This window comes from Diadema antillarum, unplaced genomic scaffold (assembly GCF_040938485.1).
Source record: "Diadema antillarum isolate AM-2024a unplaced genomic scaffold, OU_Dant_1.0 seq00000738_RagTag, whole genome shotgun sequence".
Classification (NCBI taxonomy): domain Eukaryota; kingdom Metazoa; phylum Echinodermata; class Echinoidea; order Diadematoida; family Diadematidae; genus Diadema; species Diadema antillarum.
In genome coordinates, this window is record NW_027271636.1 from 677,960 (window position 1) to 689,051 (window position 11,092).

Genomic DNA, 11,092 nt, shown 5'->3' on the forward strand with positions numbered 1-11,092 from the left:
TTTTGTTTTTTTCCAGTATAGTATTAAGTTACAGTCTCCAAGTCTGTCTGAAACATCACCAAATTTTGCGTGCAATCACAACAGTCTGTGATGTGGGCCTAGAGCTTTGATTTGATCAACGAAAGCTACGAGATAAAAATCAAACAAAACACAGTCAAGTATGCAAATTCAACGATACCCGGTAATGAATTCTTTCATAATGGGCGCCACCAACGTGACAGAGTTGACTGACTCAAAAATCAGCAACAAAGTCGGCCTATATCGCCCGGGGGACCTTTTATCAATTTGGCTCAGGCAATAGGTTTCTTGATATTGTCTTTTCTTTTTTTCTCTCAGCTTGTCGACAGATTTCGGTCAAATTTTCTTTCGACGCAAGCAATGCTTGTGCTACAAGAAACACAAACAGGTTGTGTAGCCTTTTTGTTTTTTGACAAAAGAGGGCACCAAAGCAAAATCCAAACCATTTTTGTGAATCTGTTTGGTAATTCAAGAGTGTAGAACAACAAAAACAGAACGCACTATTTGGTAAGGCATAAAAAGGTTCCAATCGTAGATTTACACTAAATAAAGTTTTGCAATCTTATGTGATCTAAAATACAACTTCAAGATCAGTCGTGTCTGTGAAATCGTTTTAATCTGACGATCGCAGACAAGATCGATCTTGGGATCGGTCATGGTGATATCACTATCGATGACCTTTCACACATGCTCTCTCCGTAAAAGGTAAATAACTCGTTGGGAAACATCTCAACTATTTGACAGGGAGGCATTGCGCAAACAAAGGGCCGATGACTCGGACAAAATCACCTTTGTTTATGTCCGAGCATAAGACAGGCAATGTTCGTGAATGAAGTGACACTTTGAATTTCAGTCTTTGGTGCTAGAAACTGTGAGAAGGTAAGATTAAGTCGTTCAGGTTTCATTCCCAATGATTATTTCTCGTGTTTGTTTCGTACAATTGCACATTTGTACAGTGCACGTACTGTAACTTTCGAAGAGCAATGCGGGGTACCGTCGCGTACGATACCGTAGGTTGTGGCCTATGAATGAATGAATGAACTCTACAACCGACATGCACTCACATCATGTGTGCTATCCCTATGTATGAGTATGAGACTGGACGTCGCAGTGCCAGTGGTGCGATGATGGTGACTGATGATTGTTTATTAATTTACAATCGTTCACTTGTCAGATCTACAGTGTATATTCACAGCCCGTTTGATTACGCCCATCACATATTTGGCACGTTAGTACACTGTACATGATGCTCTGTGAATATCTTTGCTGGCGTTCTGTTGTATTAAAGATATACTTCTAACGTTAACGTCAGGTTGTTTACCCCCCTACTGTTAGTTCTAAAAGACTTCATGTGATTTTAGGAAGTGACCATCCAATAGCTATACTATAACCAATGCAAGATCTGATGCATTGATGCTACATGCATCAGCCAAACACCATCCTATTGCTTTAAACCATTTCACTAATCCTATCCCACTGTTTTTAAATAAATCCATTCTCATATCAAAATCCTAATGACCAATGTTAAGACATCTTTCCATTGTCCATTGACCTTGAGGTGCATACTCAGATCAGGAGCTCTTTTTTAAAAGCCATGGTAGCATTGATTATGTAGAATGTTTTTCAATGACATTGATTTTGATAATTCCATGGCTAGAAATGTAAACATGTTTAGAGAGAAAGATAAATGTCATACGATATGAGTAAATTTATTCAAATCTACACGAATGGCTACCGGTACTTGGTTGTATGATAGGGATCAGTTAATGGAGAGAGATCTTGTCTGGACTCTGAATCATATCCATCAAAGAAAGGATGGATTCGTTGACTTTGGTTTACAAAGAAATTAGATCATCAGACTGTAATGAATTTAAATTTCATAATTATGTACACTTTTGCATGGAAGGGTTGAGACATTGAATTTTCCAATCAGTGCAATTATGGCTTCAGCTGAAATAAAATACACTGGAACTGAAATTGCTCATTATCCAATGATGTGACAGAGAAAGGATTAAATGTTTGGAGGTGTGTTTTTTTTTCAATCTTGTATTAAAATCTGTTTTTCTTTTTTATATTTCCAAACAATGTAGCAGTATATACTCAATGCCTGAATGACATGCATTATATTAGTCTATCATGGTCTGTGTTAGTTGTTTTTGTTTTGTTTTTGTTTTTTTTTAATTATTGATTTATTGATCGGTATGAACTGTCAGAGTTCTGTTATCAGCCCGCACAATGCTAGTTGTATTTCCAAAAAAAAAAAAAAAGGTTTCTCTGTTTAAAAAAAAACAATGCCATGAATTGTACTGTAACTCTAAGAACTGTGAGTATTCATGAAATCAAACTGAAATACAAATGTAACTGGAATTGGGAATTCATCTTGTTCACGTGTGTTCTCGAAAAATTATACTTTTTAATACCACAATCTCATACTGCTAAGTAACTTTTACCACAATCTCATACTGCTGAGTAGATTTTCCCAGTGATGATGCTGTTCCCTTGTACAAAAATTGTTTTTGTTTGATCAACAAGAAAAGAAAAATTAACAAGACCTACAACTTGTATTTAGCTGAAAATGCCAATTTACAGTTTTGTGGAAAAACAAAGTTTTTTGTGTTGGTGGTGGTGGTGGTTTGTTAATCTTCCCAATTTCCTCAAGGGTAAAATCTGCTCCTTTCTTCTAACTTCCCTTTCATTAAATCATTCAGAGTGTTCCCTTTAATGAGATTTCAATTAAATTACTTCTGACTCATGTCACACACTTGTAAGATCTATGTTTTCACTCTGTACATAGAATTTTGTGTGGTAGGAACATTGGTCCCTGTACTTAACATACGGAATTATAATGAGTCAGAAATAGAAGTGGGGTTGGTGGTGGAGCTAATAAATGTTAACTTACATTGTAGCATTCTTTGGATTTACATTGTACAAGTTCTTCTGCTCATCTGCTGTCTCTGGCTTATACATTCTTAAATGAGAAGAATTCTCAACAAGGAAAATATTTCTAATCAAATTGATTAATAAGAGTGACAGACACTGAACATTCAAAAATCCATCAAAGTCTTCAAAGATTTCAGTATGAAATATCAATCACAGTGGCAATAGTATGCAGTTCAAAACTGTTTAACAATAAATAATGACAAAGAATTCCAGGGTCTCAAGTGTAGCTAACTGTGAAGGAATTCCTTTTTCATTGCTGATTGTGCCTTGTAGATTCTTTTTTTAGAAATTCAGTCAGAGAGAGAAAAAAAAAAATGTGCATTCACAAACCTCACAAGTGTGCTACACATGTACAAGTGTACAGTCTACATTATACATCTAGCTAGTCAGAAGATAGTCCTTGATGGATCATATTTGTTTATTTGTTCCACCGCACAGTATCATTAGAAAATGAACAATGCCGTTGTTAATATCATGCCTGTGTCGGGTAATAGCTGTATGACTGTACATTGTAAGTTCTTTTTAGATGCAAGCATTGTGTATGAGTATAGGCCCAGGGTGCTACATAACTTTATTTTACCACTTGCCCGGTCGGGCAAGCAGATTTTCAAATTTGCTGCAAAACGCTTGCCAGAACAGTACTTTACCTGCCCGAAAAGAAAGTCCAAAATATAAGGAAATAATTATATAGAAAATCATGTGATAGTCAAGGGCTTAATAAAACACAATCATTTGAATACACAGCAAACTTTGATTTGCATGCTTAAACACAACAGAGTAACAAACTCTGTCCGATCAAGTGTTGCCGTTGCATTGCATTAGGGCTTCTTCACGTATACGTGTTGGAATGAAATATACTGTGTATAGAGTGTGTTGCAGTATCACTAAACAGCCATTATCTTTGGGCTTCTGTATGGTCGACTTTGTGGGTTTGTTGCAGGGAATAAGTGAAAAAAAACGTGGCTTCAAAACTTTTTGCTTGCCCAATTCGGGCAAGCATTTGTTATCATTGTTAAAAAAACTTGCCCGAATTTTATTTTCACTTGCCCCGGGCAATCGGGCAAGTGCTTAAGTAGCACCCTGTAGGCCTACCTGGTATTGTATTGTCCCTTCCTTTCCCAATACTCTTTAGGTCAGGTTGGCATCAATACTACAGGATGTTCATTTACCGGTATAGGCTTACAAAATCCATGGTTAATGTTGGAACTACCGGTACAGTGTACTACTGTTGCAGACATTCTGTCTGTTTTATCAGAACTTTATTGGGGGAAACTTATCCTGAAATTCCTTCAAAAAATATCAGTGACACTGGTACCCACCTTTAGCTTGAAATTTTGCTGGTAGACTCACTCAACCCCACCATGGTCCACTCCATAAAAATTGGTCTGTCTGTAAATGTTGATTACCCATATAAAACCAATGTTCATATAATCTGCGCATTGCATCATAGAGGCACTGAATTCTGTACAGCTCACGTATTAAAGTGGTGAATTTTAAAAGGCCTGTGAATTAATGCATGGACAGTGTATGTGTACACACTGTGTACTTTGGCTTCTTAGTCTTCTTAAAGTGTCCAGCCTTTGACCAACTTTACATCACACATGTATGCCATAGTTGGCATCGACAAAAAAAAAAAAAAAAAAAAAAAGTCACTTCTGCATTGCAGACTCCCATGTGTGCATGCCTGTGTGTCTGTGTTAATTTGTACACGTAATACATCATGTGCACTGTGTGTGTGTGTGTGTGTGTGTGTGTGTGTGCATGTATGCGCTGTATCAAGTTGTTACTTTTGCTCATTTGGATTTGATACTTGGCAAGTGTTCTTACACTGTAATGAAACATTTAGTTAGCTTTTCCACCTGACATGGTGCATGCAAATTATCGTAATAAAGTTTGTTGGCCATGCTGAGATTATACTTTATAGTGATTTGCATAATTGCCTTTTCTGCTTTAGATACTTCAATGCCACAGATTGAGATCCTCACTGAAAAGAATAACTTCTCTTGTTCTGGATTAAACTTACCACATTGATGAATTATGTGAGATTATCCTTATCATCTTTAAACTTTGACCTCTTTTTTATGGCGATTCTGCCTTTTACATGTGAGACACAAGACATCCAGTTCCTGAAAGCATTAAGTTGTTTTATATACATCCCTTTACAGACATGGTGGTGGAAGTGGAACCAGATCTTCCCCATGGCCACTGTGATGCCTGCTATGATCGCCATTGCTCGGTATCACCACAGCCGGGCAATGCCTGCAGTCTGGTAAACTGTGACGCTGACTGTGGTGCACGGTTCCATCGGTGTAAAGCTGAGGATCATCGTGAGCTCTGTCCGAATGCCAAGATTGAGTGTGTGAATTCTATCTATGGCTGCCCAGTGGAGATGCAGCGCCGCCTTATATGCAGGCATCTTGAGGTGTGCCCCGCCAGTGTCATAAATTGCACCATGGAATGGAACCGATGGCCGGTGTATGCCAGTGAGCGCCAACCACAACAACCCTTGCAGCTGGTACCAGATAATTACAACCAACTGGACATTGCTCTAGCACTGAGAGATCAGCGAATGCTGACAAAATCAATGAGAGCGTCAAAGCGAACACGGCAGATCCTTACCAATGCACTGAACCGTAGGCACCCAGCGGTGCCTCTCGCAGCGCAACTGACCTCTCATGAGGTGCATGACACTGAAGAAGAGCGCAAAGAACTGGACAACCTCTTGCAGGCAATGCAGGATGAGAAAGAAGCAGCAGATCGTGAGAGAGCCCGCACTCCTCCGGGACTGCAGCGCAGTATATGCAACGAACTGTACCGTCAGAACCACGATAGCAGTGCCAGTAATGGAGGTGCGTACCCATATTCACAGGTGGCACCGCCCAGAGACCCTTTCATCCATTGCTCACACTGTGCACGGCGTAAGGAGCGCATGGAAAGGGTGCTGGCCTCCCACCATGCTATGCAGATGGAGGAGACTGGAAGTGAATCACTTGGTGCTACCGGGGGACTGGAGGGGTCAGCCAGTGGCGATCTTTCATGTGCTGATCATAAACTTGAACATAAACATCACAATGGAATCACAAGTGACCCGTATGCTGACAAAACTCATTTTCATAATGGGAAGGAAGAGCATGTCTTCATGGATACCAGTGGGGAGGTATATTTTAAGACTTCTAACAATTAAAACAATTATTTCTTCAATCCAGCCATGGTACCTTATTTCCTGATTTAATTTTTGCAGGCATTCATTGAGCATCGTATATGATGTAAAGAGAAAACCTGACCTTCAAATCCATGCATCATTTTTTCTTGTATAGTGAAGTCAAGAGTAGACTCACGATATGACTTTCTCATTATATCTCGATCAAATACCATAAGCCTGTTCTTTTATTCAGTACTATCAGTGCATGATCTCTCTTTAATGCTATCTTCAAATACGGTAATAAAACAATGAACACAACACTTGTTTCTTTGCATTTTGATACCGTATCTCAAAGACTATTGCACTTAAGCTAGTTATCAAATTAAATTGATATATCATAGGTCTTAAAATTGCACACTTGATGGTAGATGAAAATACACAAATAAGAGTTGAAGAACTGAACAAAAGTGACCATGTGTCTGAAATATTGGCAACTGTGATACAGTTTCACCAAAGGAATCTTAATACCAAAAACATTAATGATAACAAACGCCTACTTTCCAGCATACCATACCAGCATACTCATGTCCTCTTTACCTCACATCCCACCAGCTGAGCCCAGACATCCTACAGCCAACCTCACTCAACTCCACTCTGTCCAGCGAAGATCTGGACATGCATACTCCGGCCGTCTTTGTCACACAGTCCAGGACCGGGGACGTCTCAGCAGCGCCAACCCGCGGACACTCCAAGCCCATCATCATCCAGCCACCAACGGTGTTGTCCAGCTCCTCGGACAAGTCACACCGCCTCTCGTCGTCCTCTAACGGCTCAGTGGACAGCCGACACTCACTCAGCCTTGACCTCTCCCTAGAGTCCATTACTAGATATCAGGCCAAGCCGGACTCCATGTACACTTTTCTCTGTGCACAGGTCGGTAAGAGCTGAGATTGTCCTACAAACTGACTGTTAAAACTTATCCCTGGTATTGGAAAGGGAAAGAGAGTGACCTCTCAGACAATAAGATTGCATTTCTATGCTATACACTATAATGCAATGCAGTATTAAAATGATAATGATATGCTTTGCAGTCTTAACTCTTTTCTACATAAGACCACCAGAAGATACATACAGGTACATGAAAAGTAAAAGAGAAAATAAATTTCACTTAAAGGAAATTAATGCCTGTATTGCTAACCTGTAGACTTGGCAAAGTTCTTACAAATACCTTCACACACTTTTTCAGTCAAATTGAAGTGGCGGTTCAAATATGGCATAATAAATCATGTTACTTACACTGTAGATAAAATGCACCTTCATGTATAAATTCTGTATAACAGTGTATTCTGCAAAGCATATATGCCCAGCTCTCTTAAATTCTAGTGTTTTTGCACCCGTATCTCTGCCACGATGAATGTGTTTAGAATGTGTACATGTACGTGAATACAGTTACATTTGGAGTTGGCGTGGTTCCAATTTGTGAGTGATTATTTTTGCCCCACAGATGTACAGGAATAAAGTGTATATTTTTGTGAAACATTTCTAATTGCAGGAATTTCGTAGGGATGAATACCCATACCACTTCCAGAATGTTCACAGTGACATCCATGGTGGTCTGAATGGATGGATGGAGCAGCGCTGCCCCCTAGCACCGTATGGCTGCACCTACTCGCAGCGCCGCCTCTTTCCCAGTTCCCGTGGCGCTCACATAGTGCACAGTGAAAACCTGGAGAGTTTTGGCCTATGTCTCGACGAGAGTGTCCATTCTTCGGGTTTCAGCAGTGGGCCTGCACTGTTGGAGGAATCATTGTGTGTTGGGAGCATGGAGGAAGACACGTGTGGGGTGCCAGAAAACTCTGTGAGTACGGCAACTGTGATACCAGTCGGGGATGTCCAGAGAATTGGTGGAAAGGAAAATGACAGTGGAGTTCATTGTAATGGAGTGATTGATTCTAGCTCCAGCGAAAGCAGCAATAATGCCAAGGATGACAGAGGACATGATGGATTAGGTACAAGAATGCCAGGAGATGCTCACAGTGATAAGTGTATACCAACAAAGTGCAATTCAGATTTAGATAAAGACCTTGGCTCAGGGATGAATGGTCTGGAGGATGAGGAGGAAGATGCTGTCATTTCCATGGAAACCAGCAGCAAGAAATCTGGAGTGGAGGTATCCTCCATTCCTGCCACATCTGACTCCAGTGCCTCCGAGAGAGAACATGTTCATCTTCATGCAGGTGATCAAAGCATCGACATGATTGTAAATGGTGGTATCCAAAGTATAGAAAAGGAGAAGTTGGAGGTTGAGGAGGTGGAAGGTGGATCCCACCAGGATTGTCTGCCATCTGGGGAACACTCCCAAGAAGTCTCCAAGGAGACTGACCATCTCAGCCAGCTACCCTTTGAGCTCCTGCGCTACTTGCTGCGCTTCCTGGATTCCTTCACCATCAACCACCTGGCCATGGTCTCCAAGCTCCTTCGTCAGGTGTGCTGCAGCCTCCTGGAGGAGCGGGGTATGGTGGTCCTGCAGTGGGAGAGGCATCGAGGGCGCTGGAGAACCACCATGAAGGTGAGCTGGGGGCAGGGATGGCAGTAGCAATGATGGAGTCTGAGTCATTTTACTTTCATCGTCTTCACTGGAGCAGAATAGAAGCAGTTTGACACAGTCAGCAGTTCGTAAGAATGAGTGTGATTAAAAAGGGAAACTCTACTCAATCATGGGAGTATGATTACAAATTAGGAAAGGAGAGCTGAGCAAAGAGAATTGTAAGTTTCGTCTAAGCTGACAAAAACAAGAAAGTTTATAGGTTTTAAAGTTAACATGCTTTTACAAACCATTCACTGTAGATCATCAGTGATTCATATTGTTGTAACTGTTGATTTGACTGCCATGAGGATCAGGGTGAAAATCAATATTTCAAACAGATTGTCAACTTTATGAAATTTAAAGTATATATTTTTAAATGAAACATTTGAGAATGTGTGTTGCGATATCAAGAACCAATATATCAAGACCGTGGACCAATTAGGAGTGTGTTTGCACCTCTGCTCATTCAATAGGTGTGGCATTTCAGTACCGCCTTCACCCCTGTGACCTCCTGGGGCTTCTGTGACAACCCCCCTATTGCTGAACACCTGAAGACGTGCCCCTTCAACATCCGTAACATTGCCCACGACCCTGTGAGGGTTATGGGTCACGACCCTACATCAGTTGACCTGGCCACACCCGACGAGCACTCCTCAGATGAGAAGGGAAAGGGACCACGGGGTAAGAAGATCACCAGAGGAGAGGCAGGTGTTGATGATGACGTCATTGATGCAAGTAATACTTAAAAAATGACTTTTTAGCAACTCTGCACACAAGTAATGTCAGTACCAGGGGTATTCTTTTATTAAACACCTCCCTGCTAGGATCAAACACTTTTTAAGATGCTCAGTTCTCTGCATGTAAATGGTTGGAAAGTTGTTCTTGAGGTTATATTCTTTGTCATGCTCTGCCTTGCTTCCCTGAATGTGTCATGAGCTTTCACAGATTGAAAATTTGATTATCGCTGCAGCGACTTTGGCTGTACTCATTATCTCATGGTTGACTTCCTGAGATGTACACGACTGTTATTGTACTAGAGGGAAGTCTAGCTGCACTGTAAACTCTCTTCATGAATGAGTCTTCATTTCATGGGAAAGGGTTGCATCTTTTTGTGGTTTTACGACTTTTGGTTTGTTAGACAGAGGGCAACTGAATTCACATCTAAAAATGAGTCATTTTAGTTCAAGGAATTCCCCATGCATATGCCATGCTTCAGTTTGGAGTATTACAAGTATTTTAGAGCAAGGTGTGTCATACAGTCATGTGGGATGCATTTGTCAGCTCTGTTTTAATACGTTAACCCATTGAGGATGGACTGATTTTACTATAACACGCATTTCATACAGTCACCTGCCCAATTATACTCGGGACTCGTCTTCAATGGGTACATATCTTGAATTTTGTTTTCCCCAAGTAGAAGAAAATTACAAGACTAGAATTTGTTTGGATCACATTGCAAAATGGTGAATTTTGCTTGAACCGCAGCATATTTTCCTACCCTAGTTGACTCAACTTTTGATATGCAGTGCTGACTATCGTATGTGTCACATTTGCCCACTATAAATGGGAGTTGATTGTGACTGCAGAATGCATCCATGATGCTGTGAAATGGAGTGATTGTAATGGCTGCATGTCTAATATGTACCAATGAAAACTGCATAGATTTAGACTTATTTTCAGGAATTTTCAAAATGTGTGTTACTCCCAGTGGCGTATCCAGAGGGGGGCGCGCCCGGCGCGCGCCCCTCTTTATTTTTGGTTAAAACAAAAGAAACAAAAGAAAAAAATGGGGGGGGGGGGGCTTGTGCGCCCCCCTTTCACTTTATAAAGGTGCCTCTTTACAGAATTCCTGGATCCGCCCCTGACTCCCCCATCCAACCCACCCCCACAACACACACACTTGCATGCATGTATGTGCCTGTATGTAGGTATTTTGCTGATGCAGGCAAAGAAATGATAAGAGTAGGCCTACCTATATTCATGTGTACATGTATGCTTCTTCATCTTTAGAAAGCAATTACCACTGTTACCAGTATTATGATTATTTGTTCAGCTTCATTCAAGTAACAAGAGAATAATCTCTTACACAGACCCAATGGGAAATTTTATATCAAAGTCTCTCAATTCTTCTAGTGCCCCCCCCCCCCCCCCCCTCATGACTAAGACACTACTGATGAGATTGTGGTCAGTAGCACTTATAGCTTAATTCATTGCCTCCAAGGTGTGGAAATCTTCTATTTGGTGAATACAGGTACTGCCTGGTTCCAGTAGGCACTGGATTAAGGGAGTGATACTGTGACTTGAAGAGGTTGTGATGTTATTGTGTATGTCATCTCATAGTAGTGAAGTCCTTTTGCATTTAGGTGAGGTTGTCAGTGGTGTTCACACTAACAAACTGCTTTAAT

General features: G+C 40.8%; 1 protein-coding gene across 1 annotated transcript; it reads left to right on the forward strand.

The window, feature by feature from the left end:
• Nucleotides 1-767: 767 nt before the first annotated feature.
• Nucleotides 768-9,453, forward strand: LOC139738372 (F-box only protein 30-like). Its single transcript, XM_071649009.1, has 5 exons — nt 768-897; nt 5,124-6,115; nt 6,713-7,033; nt 7,653-8,669; nt 9,161-9,453. Exons 2-5 carry the CDS (start codon nt 5,126-5,128, stop codon nt 9,431-9,433), a joined length of 2,601 nt encoding a protein of 866 aa, XP_071505110.1. The 5' UTR covers nt 768-897; nt 5,124-5,125; the 3' UTR covers nt 9,434-9,453.
• Nucleotides 9,454-11,092: the final 1,639 nt, after the last annotated feature.